At 35.8% G+C, this 17,124-nt stretch overlaps 1 protein-coding gene across 1 annotated transcript; it reads right to left on the bottom strand.

The window, feature by feature from the left end:
* Positions 1-12,669: 12,669 nt before the first annotated feature.
* Positions 12,670-17,076, bottom strand: LOC140803062 (uncharacterized). Its single transcript, XM_073158754.1, has 7 exons — positions 16,733-17,076; positions 16,565-16,641; positions 16,360-16,494; positions 15,489-15,543; positions 15,293-15,380; positions 13,323-13,421; positions 12,670-13,056 (listed from the first exon to the last, which is right to left on the bottom strand). Exons 1-7 carry the CDS (start codon positions 17,026-17,028, stop codon positions 12,919-12,921), a joined length of 888 nt encoding a protein of 295 aa, XP_073014855.1. The 5' UTR covers positions 17,029-17,076; the 3' UTR covers positions 12,670-12,918.
* Between the last annotated feature and the right edge of the window lie 48 nt (positions 17,077-17,124).

Raw genomic sequence — 17,124 nt, forward strand, 5'->3', positions numbered from 1 at the left:
GGGAAATGGAAAAGATCTAAGTCATCTTGGGACTTCGACAAAATGAGAGATACGAGAACATAATAAATACAGGGAAGGAATAAGCCTGGGTGAAAGAAATGCTTTTTCGAGAAAGTCATCCTTGAGTTTGCGATAATCAAGGAAGTTGATCAAACCAGTGCACGTTGGAGTGAGCCTGAGGTCCTAGCTTAGCCCAAGCAATGTAATGAGACTTAAAGGACCAGGGGTCTCGTCTATGTCCTCGCCCAATTGACATTGCCCGAGCACTTCTAGACAAGTTTCGATCCCGAGCCCACTGGTATGGGATGCTATGCTTTGAAATCATTTGCATGTCATTTAGCGCACACAATGGTGATATGACATTATCAGATACAGTGTGGGGATGTCAGTTGTGATAGTGCCAGTGGACAAGGCATTGACATCTATCTCGCCCTCAGGAGAGGTCGAACATTGGAAAAAAAAAGTTCATCATTACCTCTACCTCTATAAATACCCAGGTTCTATTGATCTTGAAACATTCTATTCACTTGATATTGCTACAAGCACTAAATATACATTTTTTATATTGTACTTTTCTTTGCGAAGAACACTTTACTGACTTGAGTATTGGAGTGACCACGATGAAAAACCTTCTAGCGCCCAACTAACGTTCATTACTCTCTGATTGTGCATATTTTTCAGCCAGGAACTACCATCCTGGTCTCTCACATTCCCGAGAAGAACCCACTCATCCCGGTAAAAATGTTCATTTATTTCACTCGATTTGCCGGATCATCATCATTGATGTCGTCTGTGGGAAGTCAGATCTAAGATGTAGATATGGTTTCTACCGAAAGTCAGTTTGAAGAGATGATTGCTGAAGGAAGTCCTTGGACTCAGAGGTTCCCAAGGGAATCCACCCCCTCAGCAAACTTTTACAATCAATGGAAAACAACTGACCTAGTTGATTGCAGTGGTTGTTCAGAAAGACATTGCAGAGAAATTACCTCCTAGCAGCACCCGTGTGCACCGCGAGGAGGGGTCCGAGGATGAATCCCCTCCTCAAGACAAGACAAGGAAGCAGGAAATATCCCAAGAATGTTCTAAGGCCCTTACCATGACCGAGGAGCAGGAAGAATGTAAAGAAGTTGGAAAAACAAATCTGGTCTTACCGAGCCCCACGAGTCCAGCCTAAAGGGTGTCTTTTCTCCACCCATATAGTAAATAAGCCACTGACTGCCCATTTTAAGTTAATAAAGGTCGGGTAGTATAGTGGGAACACCGATCCCGAGGAACATTTGACCTGGTTCGAGAACATGGCCATTTTACACTGTCATGATGACAAAATCAAGTTCAAAGCTTTCTTGACCACGTTGGTGGACTCATCCCAACGATAGTTTGAAAAGCTCGAGACACAAAGCATGCGTTATTTTGGTGACTTTTAAGAGCAATTTCTTGCACCACTTTAGTAGTAACAAAAGGTAAAAGAAAACCGCTTTAGCCTATTTGAGGTTAAAAAAAATTGGTATGATTTATTGCATCAGCTCTAAAAGTACCTTCCCGCCTCCGAGACCAAAATTACTGCCTTTACGCAGGGAATCCAGGAAGAAGATTTCTTCCGGTCCTTGGTGAAAAAGCTACCACGGGATTTCGAGGATATGTTGTCCCGGGCAAAAATTATATCAACATAGAAGAGGCCCATATGCAAAAGAGAGAGGCCATGAAGAAGATCGACCAAGGATGATAGAGGATCGAGAAAAAAAGAGAACCCCATTGGGCGGTTTTCTCATCATACCCCCCTAGAATGCCAAAAGATCGGACGATACACCTTTGTATTGAGGAGAAGGTTATTTCTCAGTCCTCTCAAGAGTCGAGATAAACCTGAAATTTTGTACCATCACCGGGAGTGTTATCATGATATCAGTGAGTGTAAGCAATTGAAGAAGAACCATTACCAGCCAGATCCTATCAAGAATGGTCCATCAATGTAGAAAGGTAAGGGACTCCTGCGGGTACGCAGGAACTCAGGACCCCTCACCTCTGCCAGTGCCCCAAGTTTGAAACCTAGGCCAAAAATTTGTGACAAGCTTTACCCATAAGATAAATCCCGAGAAGAGAAGAGTAGGGGAAAATCCCCTTCTCAGGGTGTAATCAAGATGATTACAGGAGGATCCACTGATGCTGATTCCAATCAAGCACGGAAGGCATGGAGCCGGCGAGAAATTTTTGGAGTGGACACCAAAAGATGGGAAGATGAACCAATAATCAATTTTGGCCACTAGGATTTACATGCGCGTTAGTTTACCACATAATGATGTCTTGGTCATCAAAGCGAAGATTGTCAAATAGGATTTCAGACGGGCGTTTGTTGGTTCAGAAATTTCGGTTAATGTTGTATTTCAAGAAGCCATGGACCAAATATACTTGAAGGATTACATTGTTGGAAAATTATAAGTTTCAAAGTATGGCAATTAAATCTGCAAGAGTGCAGAACTGAATAATCAAACTAATCGGACATAATCAAGAGATTGCAACTGAAATAATAGTTAAAATCGATGACATAAGGTTCAGTAAACGAGTTGGTAATTAGAACTGAAGACTTCGCTTAACTGAACTGGAAAAATCTTCATCAACTGAAGTATCCCAAACTAGATTGACATCAGTTTAAACTGATAATGTCCAGATGAATTGATCCGCCGATTATTTGTTTCCTGATCAGTTAGTCACGACATCAGTTATAGTATCTGTCGACAGACTGACAGTACGATCATAAGCAGAATAGATGTAACAATGGAGAACAGTTTGATACTTCGTACCACTTTCTGATAAATTTATTAACTTGAACTAAACGACGATTAAACAGATATTAGTCATTAAATGCATTCAATATGACTGTTGGAATCGAAAACTATATATAGCTGATCGATTTAGTTGAAGAAGGTTGGTGAAAACGTACTGAATAAACTATCTAGAATATCAATTAGCTGTGATACATTTTTCGTGCATTTTATCAGTTTAAAAATCGCAGACTTAAGCTCTTGTTTTCATTGTATTTATTCGTAGAATTCAAGCTACTTGTTAATAACGATTCAGTTATTTTATGTAAGGTATTTAAAAAATTAAGAGTTTCAGTTTGACAGTGTATAAGTCCAACTGAAGTGGATTATTGAGGCAATAGCTTACCAAGGCGATGATCAGTAGCTAGTCCGAGAGGATGATCAGCCACACTAGGACTGAGACACGACCTAGACTCCTACGGGAGGCAGCAATGGAGAATTTTCCGCAGTGGGCGAAAGCCTGAAGGAGCAATGCCGCGTGGAGATAGAAGGCCCATGGGTTGTGAACTTTTTTTACCGGAGAAGAAGCAATGATGATATCTGGGGAATAAGCATCGGCTTACTCTGTTCCTGTACAACAACGTCTTTTAGTGAAAAACATATCCTTGAGATAGAAGGAGAGACGTAGGAGCATTTGAAGTCTCTGAACATATATAAAATTTGTATGTTCTGGTTTATTATCTATTCAGTTTTCACTGAACCTTACACTTTGAAAGGATCGGTTAAGGGATTTTAAGTGTTTAGAAGGAGGATTGCATAAACACTTAGGATTTTTTATTTCTTTTCCAAATATGAATTAGTTCTTTGAGAAATTGACCTAAAATCTTATTTGTCGATATAAATCAATCAACTGATAAAAGTGAGGAAATAAACTGAAATATAGATTGAATATTGATGGATGGTGTAATGTAAAACTGTCATTATAACATTTTTATGGATGTTCGGAGACTTCAAATGCTCCTACGTCACCCCTTTCTATCACGATGATATGATTTTACTAAAAGACTTTGATATTTTACAACGGATTGTAATAATCCATTTCAGCTGATCTTACACACTGCCAAATTGAAACTCTGAGTCTACGAACAATTATATAATGATTAACTGAATAGCTCTAACAGGTATTCTGAATACTACGAATAAATACAATGAATTTAGAGCTTGAGTGTGCGATCAGTAAAATGAGAAAATACTCGAGAAATGTATTGCAACTGATTGAAGATTGTAGCTTGATTGTTTTGTGTTTTCACTAGCCTTCTTCAACTTATTCTATCAGCTATATATAGTCTTCGATCTCAACGGTCGTATTGAATGCATTTAATGACAAATATCCATTAAATCGTCATCTAGTTAATTTATATGACTATAGTACGAGGTATTCAGACTGTTCTGTTTTGATTCATCTGTTCTGCTTTGGCACGATCTGTCAGTCTATCTGCTGATAATTAAACTAATGACGTAGCCAAGTGATTAGAAGTCAACTGATCAGCCGATCAGTTCAGCTAGACATTATCAGTTCTAACTATGTCCTATTAGTTATGAATACTTTGGTTGATAAGTTTTTCAAGTTCAGCTCAAACAAATTCTTCAGTTGTGATTACTCGATTTGTTCGATTAGTTAGATTCTTCAGTTCTCTTACGGATTAACTTCTCAAACTCTGGAATTTATAATATTCCAACAATTTCTCCAATTTTGGTGTTCAACAAAACTTAGATTTCTTGAGCTGATGATAGAGAACAAAAATGATTGTAGATAAAATAATGTACAGATTTGTACATAACCAAGAATAATGATTTTATTGATTTTCAAAGAGACAGGTACAAATTCGTACAAACATTTAAAAAAAATAAAAGATAATCTTCAGACTAACAACTAACTCAGGACACCTAGATTATTTCTTGGACCTTTTCTCAGCTAGTCATTTATCAATTGGTTTGTCTGTTTCACTTCTCTTCTTGTTGGTTTCCCCTGTTGTATCTGTCTTTTGTTATTCCCTTTTTTATCAACACCCGCCGCTCTTGTGAAGAGAATGAATGCTAAACTTACTTGAGCAGATACCTCAGCCAGCTGATTCTGCATTATGTTAATCTTAATTGATAGACTTGTATGAACAAAATTAATTCGGTTGCTGGATAGTTCTTGGGAGGAGAGCAGTGTAGGAATTGTAATTGATTCTCTTTTAATCTTTTCGACACTGTCGAAAAGGACAACTCCATTCTTTGTCAACTTCTTCAAGTCCTTCATTGTATGATATTTCAATGTGTCGAGACTTAAAGAGTGCAACAGCTGAGTAAATTTGATCTTAGAGATATTGAAACCCAGATTGTTCAGTTCTAATAGAATGGTGTCAAGCATGACATCAATTGTTAATCGCATTTCAGAGGAGAATGCTTCAGTAGGAGCTTTTTCTTTCCCTTTGAATTTAATAACTGTTGAGGTTGACTCCAGAGGGAGCGCGGAGTCCTCAATCAATCTGCTCAGTTGAAGTGCAAATCTCTTCGACTAATTAGTCGATTGCACCATGTTCTTTAAGATTGTGAATAGAATAGATGACCATTCATCTTTATCCCTTTGATTATTGCGGTCATCGCCTGAAATTTCTCCAGTGTCAAGGTGGCAAAAGAACCAGTCTTGGCCAAGATGCCTTTGGCAGCAATATATACTCTGGCTTCAGTTCTTTCTTAGCCTCTGACATTTGATCAATTGCCCACTAGCTGAGAGTAGGGTTTGCATCTCTTCAACATCATAAGCAGCTACTTCTGAAAAACTTGAAAGTCATTCCGCTGGAAGTCGGAAAAGATGTCTAAAGAACTCTTATTCAACAATCATAGAGTGAATGTTGACCTTCATCTGAATCTTCCCATCACCAGATACCAAGCTGGACTCGTAGATAGAATCGCTGGAGAATAGATTTCTTGGGTAGACATCCCCAAGAATTGACGAAGCCCAGAAAATTTGATCTTTTGAAATACTTCTCTAACTGCTTCATCTTTAACAGTAAGGATGGAGTCGAAGTCAATTGCAACGACATTCAAGAGAAATGCGGGAGTTTGGGCCGCCATTGAATTGAATTTGCTCTGTAGAGAAAGAAAGAAATTTCATATGATTGCTATGAAGATTTCAAAATCAGGAAATTTTGGAAACTGTAAAGCGAAGTCTGAGAGAGGCAGTTTCTAAATATGTTTCACGACTTTTCAAATTTAGGACACATGTAAGTCTGTGAGTAGTTTTACCATAAGTTCTAGTCTTTCAACTGGTTTTATTTATTTTAGAAACTGAAATGAAGCAGCTACACAGAAACAAGATTTGTTTAAAATTTTGAATAATATTAAAATAACAAACCTTAATCAGTCACGATTTTCATTATATAACTGAAACGTATTGAAGTTAGTTAATTTATTTGATAAGCTTTGTTGGTTTGAGTACTATTGATCAGTTTGAAACCGACTTAGTTTAGTTCAGGAACAACTGACACATGTCTTATCAGTTAACTTACAAAAATTCAATGAACCTCCTAATTTAAGCATTACGGTACATCATTAACCCTAAAGTATTTCTAAAGTAAGAAAGCTTAGTCTTGGGTAGTGGCTAAATGAAGATGTTCGCTGCTTGTTGTTCAGTTGATATTATTCTGGCTGGATGTCCTTCTTTAGAACATGATCTCTGATGAAGTGATGTCTGGCATCATTGTGCTTGGTTTTGGAATGAAGAACTGGATTGTATGTAATCGCAATTGAGCTGGTATTATCATAGAAGATTGGGGATTCTTCAGCAATAACTCCATAGTCTTTCAGTTGTTGGATCCAGAGCACTTGAGCACAACAACTTTCAGCAGCTAGGTATTCAGCTTCAGTTGTGGAAGTAGCAATCGATGTTTGCTTCTTGCTAAACCATGAAATCAGTATGTCTCCTAGAAATTGACATGATCCACTAGTACTTTTGCGATCTAGCTTATATATTGGATAATCTGCATCTGAATATCTAACAAAATTGAAAGAAAAATCTTTAGCATACCATTTGCCCATATTTTGTGTACCTTTAAGATATTTCAATATATGTTTAGCAACTGAGAATGCAATTTTTTAGGATCAGCTTGAAATCTAGCACATAAACATGCAACAAACATAATATCAGGACGACTAGTAGTTAGGAAGAATAATGTACCTATTAAACATCTGTAGAGTGTCATCTCAGCTGATATTCTCCCTTCATCTTTATCTAACTTAATTGATGAACTCATGGGAGTGGGTGCAGCTGAACAGGTTTTCATGCCAAATTTTTTGATCAGTTCTTTCGTATATTTAGTCTGACTGATATAGATATCAGTTTCCACTTGCTTTACTTGCAGACCAAGAAAGAACGTCAGTTCACCTATCATATTCATCTCAATTTTGTCATGTATTAATTTAGCAAACTTTTCTCATAATTTGGGGTTAGTTGACCCAAATATAATATCATCAACATAAATTTGAACAAGTAGGTATGATCTTTCTTTGATAATTTGAACAATATCTTGTCAACTGTTCCTACAATGAAATTATGATCAATTAGAAATTTTGATAATGTCTCATACCAAGCTTGGGGTGCTTGTTTGAGACCATATAAAGTTTTGTTAAGATGATAAATATGGTTAGGAAGTAAATGATTTACAAAACTTGGTGGTTGTTCTACATAAACTTCTTTTTGGAACTGATCATTTAAAAAAGCGCTTTTGACATCCATTCGATATACTTTGAATTTCTTGAAGGATGCGTAGGCAAGGAATGTTGTGATTGCTTCCAATCGAGCTACTGGAGTATATTTTTCATCATAGTCTATTCATTCTTCTTGCCTGTAACTTTGTGTGACTAGCCTTGATTTGTTGCGCACAACTGAACTATCTTGGTTCAGTTTGTTCCTATATACCCACTTTGTATTTATAATAGACTTTGAAAGTGGTCTTAGAACTAAAGTCCAGATATTGTTATGGGTAAATTTATTTAGCTCTTCTTAACAATTACCAAACTGGGATCAGCTAGAGCTTCATCAGTTTTCTTCGGTTCTATTTGAGATATAAAGCATATTGTATACATAAATTAAGAAATTTTTTTTCTAGTTTATTCGGGGTCAGATATGTCACCTATTAACAAATCAAGAAGATGGTTTTTATTCCATCTGTAGGTTGGATTAGTCAAGCTTCTTCGGCAATTGGTTCAGTTTGTAACTGACCAGTTTCTTCTGCTTCAGTTGGAATGATTTCAGTTTGTGTTTGAATATTATCTTGGTGTACCACAAACTGATCATTAGGAGCTGCGCTCTGTCCAACTTGTTGGTTTACCACTTCAGGTTCTGTTGTTTGAAAGATATTTCTGACAGCGCGAGTTTCATGATCATCTTCACTAATATCTGTTAAGCGGTTTGTTAGCTCAATTGGATAAGTTGGCTTATCAGTTATTACAGTTTCATCAAAAACTACGTGTATTGATTCTTCAACATTAAGAGCACGCTTATTAAATATTCTATAAGCTTTATTAACTAGTGAATAACCAAGAGACAAAATTTCGTCTTATTTAACATTGAAAGCAGTTAAGTAATTTTTAACATTATTGTGAATGAAACACTTGCAACCAAATATTTTGAAGTATGAGACCATGCTTTTCTAACCATGCCAGATCTCATAAGGTGTCTTTGAATGATTTTTATTAACCATCAATGTTAAGTAATTTTTAACATTATTGTGAATGAAACACTTGCAACCAAATATTTTGAAGTATGAGACCATGCTTTTCTAACCATGCCAGATCTCATAAGGTGTCTTTGAATGATTTTTATTAACCATCAATCTTTTCTCAGTGTAACACGTTGTGCTATCTGCTTCCATCCAAAACCTTTGAAAAATACCAGAATTAGCTAGCATAGTCCTTGCTGCTTCTTTAAGACTTCGATTTCTTCGTTCAACTACACCATTTTGGTGTGGCGTTCTTGTAGCTGAGAACTTATGTTTGATTCCAAGATTTTCAAGAAACTAGGATAGAGCTTGATTGACAAATTCAGTTCTTGATCATATTTTATTTTCTCAATCCCAACTGATCTCTCATTAAAAAGTCGTTTGAAAAGATTTATTAGTTGTGAATCAGTTTGATATTTAGATTTGAGAAAGATTATCCAAGTAAATCTTGAGAAGTTATCAACAATAACTAATGTATATTTTATTCCTACTATGCTCATGATTGGTATTGTACCAAACAAGTCCATATGCATCAGTTATAAGCATCGGGTAGAGGATTTACTTCTTTTGTTTTTGAAAGAAGATTTAACTTGCTTCCCAAACTGACAAGCTGAACAAATTTTATCTTTTGAAAACTCAATCTTTGGTAGACCAGTTACCAGTTCGTGGTTACTCATTTTTGCAATGGTTTTGCAGTGTAGGTGGTTCAACTTCTTTTTGTCATAAACAGTTCTTAGATTGATTTGAAGATACAAGGCAGACTTGCTTATTGGGTTGATTACTCCAACTTAATTTATATGAGTTACCATGTCTATTGTCTGCCATAATGATGTCACCAACTGTATTCTGAATAGTACAAGCGTGTTTACTAAATTCAACTGTATGATTATGATCACATAATTGAATTATGCTAAACATATTATATTTCAAATTGTCAACAAGTAAGACATCATTAATAATAATGTTACCATGGATAAGATTGCCCTTACCCACAGTTCTATTTTGAAAGGAATTCTCCAAATTGATTTTGGGACATGAGTATTTGACCAGTTGTGACATTAATACTACATCTCCAGTCATGTTTTTTGAACATTCATTGTCCAAGTACCAGAATGAGTTTATGGTCAGTTTTCCTGTAACATGCAATCAAAAATAATATACAAATTTGGTACCAAAATCTATTTGGATCCTGAACTGACTAGTCATTTAGGAACCCAGAATTGGATCAGTCAAATTTACCTTCCAACCGCTATGTTCCAAATAAATGTACCTAACTTGTGTGTGATAGATGCGTTGTGTGTAGATGATACAACATGTGTTTTTGCTCTGTCAACCTTGTTGTTCATCCGATATCGTTTCTGAACAGGTTTGCAATTATAATGGTGATTGTAATAGCCTTTCACCGAGTTATGTTTGCTATAACTGGACCGCTCAGGTGACCAGTTGCATGAATCAATTGAACTTTTAGGACTATATCCAATCTCGTGTTTTTTTTTATCCTTGTTCATGTTCTCAACCGACTATTCAACCGGCTTACTGGGCTCTAGTTTTTTATGTACCAGAAATGACTTAACAAAAATGAATATATTTCCCTTTGCACATAATCAATTTTGGCTTTGTACCGCTTGTGTTTTTTATCCTTGTTCATGTTCTCAACCGACTGTTCAACCGGCTTACCGGGCTTTACTTGTTTATGCACCAGAACTGACTTAACAAAAGTGAATATATTTCCCTTTGTACATAATCAGTTTTGGCTTTGTACCGCTTGTTGAGGGTTGATCTTGGCAGTAAAATCTAAACCAGTTTTGTCCCCAACTGGTTTTTGTTGCATTTCAGTGAACGTGACTGATGAGTTATTCCAAACTTGAATCACGTCAGTTAATCTAGAGTTCTCAGACTTCAACTTAGTTTTAACATCCCATTTTTGGGAAGGCCACACCTCACCTTTAGAGCAATTTTTTTTGTTTGAATGCACTTTTCCTAATGCATTAAGTTCATTTATGATGTTCCTCACTCTTTCATAAAACTTGTTAATTTATTCTCCACCCTTCAATTATTTTTACGTCATCCCTTCTATCTCAAGAATATCAATTTATTAAAAGACTTTGATTGATCGGAAAGAATTGTAACAACCCACTTTAGTTGGACTTAATTAAAAAACTGAAACTCTTAGTTTTCTTTTTTATAACTTATCAGTTGTTAACTGAATAGCTCTAATGAGTACCCTGAATGATATGAATAAATCAATGAAATAAGAGCTAAATTTTGCGATTTGTAAACTGAATAAACTCAAAAGTAAATTGCAATTGACTGATTTGTTCTTGATGTAGTTGTTCGTGGATTGTTCGTTAGCCTCTCTTCAACTGAACTCATCAACTATAAATAGTATTCGATTCATGTTGAGTGCAATAATTGTCCCTACTTGGTAGAGCGATTGACCCGTTGTGCTTGAGCTGTTGTGCTGTTTAAAATATTTGAGTTGCACCATTACCACCAGCTATAGCTTTTGGTAAAGCGGTAAGCACTCGGTCCTACAATTGGTATCAGAGCCAAGTTCACGGGTTCGCTTCCATTGATTGCAAGGAATGCAATTATTGGGAGGGAGATTGTTGGGTGCAATAATTGTTCATGCTTGGTAGAGTGATTGAACCGTGGTGCTTGAGCTGCATTGCGGTTTAAAATATTTGAGTTGCACCATTACCACCAGCTACAGCTTTTGGTAAAATATTTGAGTTGCACAATTACAATGGTCACATTGAATGCATTTAATGATTAATATCCGTTGAATAATACTTTAGTCCATGTAGATGACTTTTTTCTGACATAGGTATAATGTATCAGACTTTTCTGCTACATCTATTCTATTTTGGTACGAACTGTCAGTTTGTCTGCTGATATTCAAATTGAAACTGATGATGAGGCTAATTGATCATGAATCAAACTGGTCGACTGATTAGTTTAGCTGGACTACATCAGTTCGTTCTAACTGACGTCATTTCAGTTTGAACGTTTTAGTTTAGTTTTCGATTAAGTTATATCAGTTCTGCGAATTACTTATTCAGTTCTTTAGATGTGGTATCAGTTCGTTAATCTTCGGTTCATCAATTTGAGACTTTAATAAATCCTTTGAGAACTTTAGTTGGTTTCCTTCGGTTCTACTAGTTATATTAATTGCTAAGTTTGCTTCAATCCAGTTACGCTATATCAATTCAGTTATTAGTTCAGTTCAGGTCGTCTAATCGGCTATTAGTAAGTTTGTTAAACTCTGAAAGCAATAGATCCCAACAGTTGACATGAACTAAAAAACAAGCCAGCAGACACAAACCAATAGATACTTTTTCAAGAACATTATCTGAACAAAGGAGAACTTTTGCAACAACTGAAAGAGATCAAGTGCTCAAGTTTTCATCGGAAAAAACTCAATCAGTTTAGGACACCTTAAAAAATATTTGTAACTGATCTTTTAAGGATCATTAAGTGTTAAGATAGTACAGTAATTCATCACATTTGAATAACAGCTTGTATACTGTCTATTATCACAAAATATATACTAGGAGTTTCAGTTTGACAGTACATAAGTCCAAAATGAACAGAGATCTTGCAAATCACTTGTATAATCCAACGTGAGCCTTCCACACGGAAGAAGGGGTGATATAGGATCTTGAGTCTTTGAACATCCAAAAACATACATTTGTATTTTCACTTTCAGTTTACTTAAACAACTATGTTCGTCATTTGTTCAAATATGTGAATTTAGCTATTTTCGCACTTATTTGTCTGTCAACTAACATTAACAATTCAGAATATAGATTTAGTTGTCAACCCAACTAAATTAACTAGAAAAAAATTGTAATAAATGTTTATTCAACCTTTTTTAAACACTTCATCTGATCCTACATATGACTAGTATTTTGTTATTGTTATAATTCAACTTTTATTTTTCTTAGTGATAATTAATTTTGAGAAAACCCATATATTATTTTTATATTTTAAGTTTTTTAACACAATAAATTACACATTCTGGAGATAATCCCTATTCAAAGCTACTACATATTTATTCATTTAATTTAAAAGGGATTAATTTGAGTGATAAACGACTATTGACTACCACAATCCATCCATTAATTATTAAAATATAAAAAGCTACTATAAAAATTATTCTAGAATGTATCTAAATCTCAACTGTAAAAACTACAGGATAAATTGTTTGAAACTCGTCAGTCATCACATAAACTCCTTTGGAATTTCTCGAATTGAAATTGCTACAACAATTAGTGGTATACAACATTCATCCCCTATACTTGAATTTATATCCCACAACTGTCGTAAACTACATAGTTCATTCCGTTTCGGCTCCACGAAAACTCTCATAGTAGCAGTACCACAACCTCAACTCATTTGTTCAGCTTGATTTTGAAACTGCTGATGACTTCACCATCACCACCACTATTTTTCTGGACAAAAGTCCGCAGGCAACCATTTATTATGCGAGGAGCTGCCCCATCACAGAAACGTTTTGCGAGGTCTACAGCCTTCAACACAGATACAAACATGTTCAGTACAAACAAGGATTTTCTCGACTAAAGTATCATAAGCTCACTCAAATTATTGATACCTAATTGCAACTTAGTGCAAGATGTTTCATACAAGTGCATGAGGTATTTTAATAACTTTCTTGTGAACACTTGATGTTTCATACAAGTGCATGAGGTATTTTAATAACTTTCTTGTGAACACTTGCTGTGAGCACGCCAAAATTTTCCTCAAAGATTCACGAATATTAAAACCGATAACCAACCTCGTTAATGACTATTTGATGCCTTGTCCCAAGAAATGAAATTTCAGACATTGCTAAGTGAAGAATGGAGAGCTCCAGAATTCGACCAGCGGGTTCATTCTGAATCAATTCAACAAAATGAAGAAAAATGGCATTAACAAACAAGTTATCACTTATTCCACTATTGACTAATAACGTCAATCCCTAACATAATTCAAACATTCTCAAATTGACATAGGGAGGTCATCCATTTCCAGAGTCATCAAACATAAAGTTGCCCGAGTGAATAAGATACTACAGGTTGTACCAGAACAAGATGCTGATAAGCATAAAAACTAGTCGGATGTCCAACAGTATTCAGCAGATTGAATGATTCTTTTGAATTCATTAGATTAGCTTCCTGGGAACTTGCAAAACTGCATATTTCTAATCATCCTACAAAAGAGTCCTGTAAATTGTGGTTAACTCAAATATGTAAGTTTTAGATGAATACATTCACGTTTTCTTTTACTGTTATGGATCTCACACAAGATCATTCTTAGTCAAAACATCACAGGTATCAAGAGAGTTGATAGCAACCGTATGGAAGTGTCACAACTAGCATGTGTCGGCTTTTAATTAGAGAGGAGCTGAATTCACAATTTCAAAAGGTCATCTATCAATTAACATGGATTGCATTGATTATTTGTCCTTAAAGTGTGAAGCCTCACAACTCTGAGGACCTTTTCAAATTTTCATGATGAGATTAAAGTGGTGTAATGGTGATGTAATGCTAGGAGCAAAGATGGTGGTCATCCTAACCTACTTGACAGATAAACATAATTGAAGGCGAGAACTAACTAACAGAAATACCATTCCAAGTTCCAGAAGAGTAACAGCGAACAAAAAATTTGAGGAGATTTTAACAGTTGATGTGACTTTCCATCATTTCTTGGAGCGGGAAACCATGCCAAAAAATGCGGACATAAAGAGCCCACAGTGTATTCATGTGAACTGTGCAATGTTACACATTTCCAAGCAATAAAGTTTATCAAATGTCTTTAAGCCCCAAAGATTTCGTTAGCATATACATAATTAGTATACCAACATTTCCAACAACTTCAGAAAGCATTTCTCAAGCCCTATATTTTTAATGAGGATATTGTAAATTGCCAAGAAAAACCTATGAATATTAATGAGCCACATTGATATATGTATGTTAAGAAAAATAATACATTAAAATTAGCATTAAATTTAATCCTTGTACTTGCAGTAGTTTAGTCTGTTAAAAACATATTGATCACATGCTACACATGAAACTTCTTTGTTAAAGAATAATGGAAAAAAGAACTCGCTACTAATATCAATTTGTCAAAAAGGGGTCACGGAAAAAATTCATCTTATTATTAATCTCAATTCAAAAATACTGAAAATATGATTTTCTAGTATAAAGCTTTGACTATTTCTAGGGCAATATATCCCTCATCCTTTAGTTATTTTTTCCTGATGATCCTATCAACATCAACGAGTGCGGTCGATATTGGGGATTAATGTTGAAGTTTACCTTCGTTTCTAGCATTTAGAGGTTAAATACATCTTCTTTCCATTGCAACGAAGATGTTTACTTCCACTTTTAATTTGAAGACATTTTCATGAACATTAATTGAAATTTAAGCTTTGTAAGACTATCATGATTCTGAGACTTCTTGCAATTGAGTTCATTTTTGTATATTGAACTAGAATTGTCCGCCGTTGTGTTTTGTGCTCGGGATAGAAGCATGGCAGCCAGTTGAGGTGGCAATAATAAACATTTAATCGTTGAAGGAGGGAAACAAGATAGTCCTCATCGCCTCCTCAGGAAGTCAATGCTTTTCTAAGCACATGTATAATATCGTCACCTTGTGGAGGTTGTTTCTCGAACATAGGGAATCCCCATGCAATTACAATTGTGCACAGAAATATATGCAATAACTAAGTAACAATAGGAATGGAAAGTCATGGGCAAATCTAACCTTCCAATTAAGGGGTGCAACTTCTTCAATAGCAAGCACGTTACTGTCCCACTTCTCTACGACCGCCACCAAAAGTTTTCGAGTGAAGCTGCAGCACAGAGAGAGTTATATATCCAACAAGACTGAGATTGCATTCTGAGACCCATTTCAAATAGGTAGCAAATCATGCAACTAAATCTACAATATAGTGGCCTACCACAAAATTAATTTGCTGTACACCAACTTTGGGGGTGCTGAAAGAACTTCCGCTTCTGAGATAGAGAATCTGAGCTGTTAATACATGCTCTTTCAAGAAATAAAATGGCCATATAGAGATCAGGTGTACAAAAGTGCATGAGAAATACAAACAAACTAATACAGACATGAGAAACCTAATGAGACAAAGACTCCATATACATCCGGATAAGTATTGAGTGCCCATTCATTATGCTTGTGATTGTCATAAAATTACCTTGAGACAACATTTAACATTTCTTATTTTTTGTTTTAGCTTCTTTACAAGCTAATTAGCTGTTTGTAAATGTTCTATTACTTTCCTTACCGAAACCACAAGAACCATTGAGCACTTCACATACGTCACACCATATGTTAAGCAGATATTGCTCACACCTAAATTGCCATCCAGGTAATTCAAGAAGTTCAGGTTCTAAAATATGAATCGTAGTAAAGTAAAATATTTGTTAGGTAATAATCCAAAAATAAGAGCCTCCTCCCAAAAGACTATCATTCTCATAGGAGCGCCTTCAGAAAGTTTCTGTGACTCCTAAATTGCTCTGCTATCGTCAGTGAGTCAAGGATAGCCATTTTTCGGGTCTGTCATTCCATTCTATCTATTTTCAGAGGACAGCAGAATGTTAGAAGCTCAAATCCAAAATCTCGGGCTTCTAGACATGTGAGCTTGCTAAAATTTCTTGACCACTACACAATTCCACTATATCAAAATTGTGTTCTTTTGGTATATATTTTTAAGGAGTGACGAGAGATAGATTTTGATTTTCACTAAATAAAATAAAATTTGGAAATTTACATATCCACTAATAAAATATTCTAAAGAGGAATTGAACTACCATTGTCAGACTCCTTTTGATCAATTCTCAAGAGTTCTTCAGCTTCTTCAGTCGTCTGAGCAGTGACCGGAGGACCTCCAAAGCTCATGTGATCGTACGTCAGCATAGAAGCTTTGTCAAATTCATACCCAGATTCTGCATGAGTTAAGCTCATATTATGATGTTCTCCAATTAAAATGCAGTCATAAAAAGAAGTCTGCACTACCTCTTCTGGTATTCAATCTTTTCTCAAAGAGGCGAACTGGGTCGGACCCGTCTAAACAAGCAGCATAAAGAATCGTCCTAAGACAACAGTAAGAGACCAGGTCAAGTTAAAAAAACTTTGAAGTTGCCGAAATTAAAAGAAAGGGGAAGAATTCAGGATAAGCGTTACAAGGCGAGTTCCCTGGCGGCTCTAGGGCTGCAAAATCTGCCGCTTTTATCAATTTTGGGCAGCATTTCTTTAGAAGTAGAAGTTTCGGTTGGAGATGAATTGTAAACAGCTTCACCAACAGTCACGGCGTAGGGGCGGAAAAGACATGTCTTAAGCAGGCGGGAAAACTTTGGGAAAGAAGAGGAGGAGGATAAAGGATGGTTCTTGAGGGGATTGGAGATGAAATTGATGTGGGTTTTAGGAGACAACAGAAACGCAGAAGAGGAGGAGACCATTACAGCCCCGGCTGCTTCCATCCTCGCCAACTGCAAAATGCTTATCTTCGAGTTACAAACTTATTACTGAAATAGTTTGTAGATGAATTAAATAAATAGTTCGGTGTCATTGATAAT

This window comes from Primulina eburnea, chromosome 10, assembly GCF_022965805.1.
Source record: "Primulina eburnea isolate SZY01 chromosome 10, ASM2296580v1, whole genome shotgun sequence".
Classification (NCBI taxonomy): domain Eukaryota; kingdom Viridiplantae; phylum Streptophyta; class Magnoliopsida; order Lamiales; family Gesneriaceae; genus Primulina; species Primulina eburnea.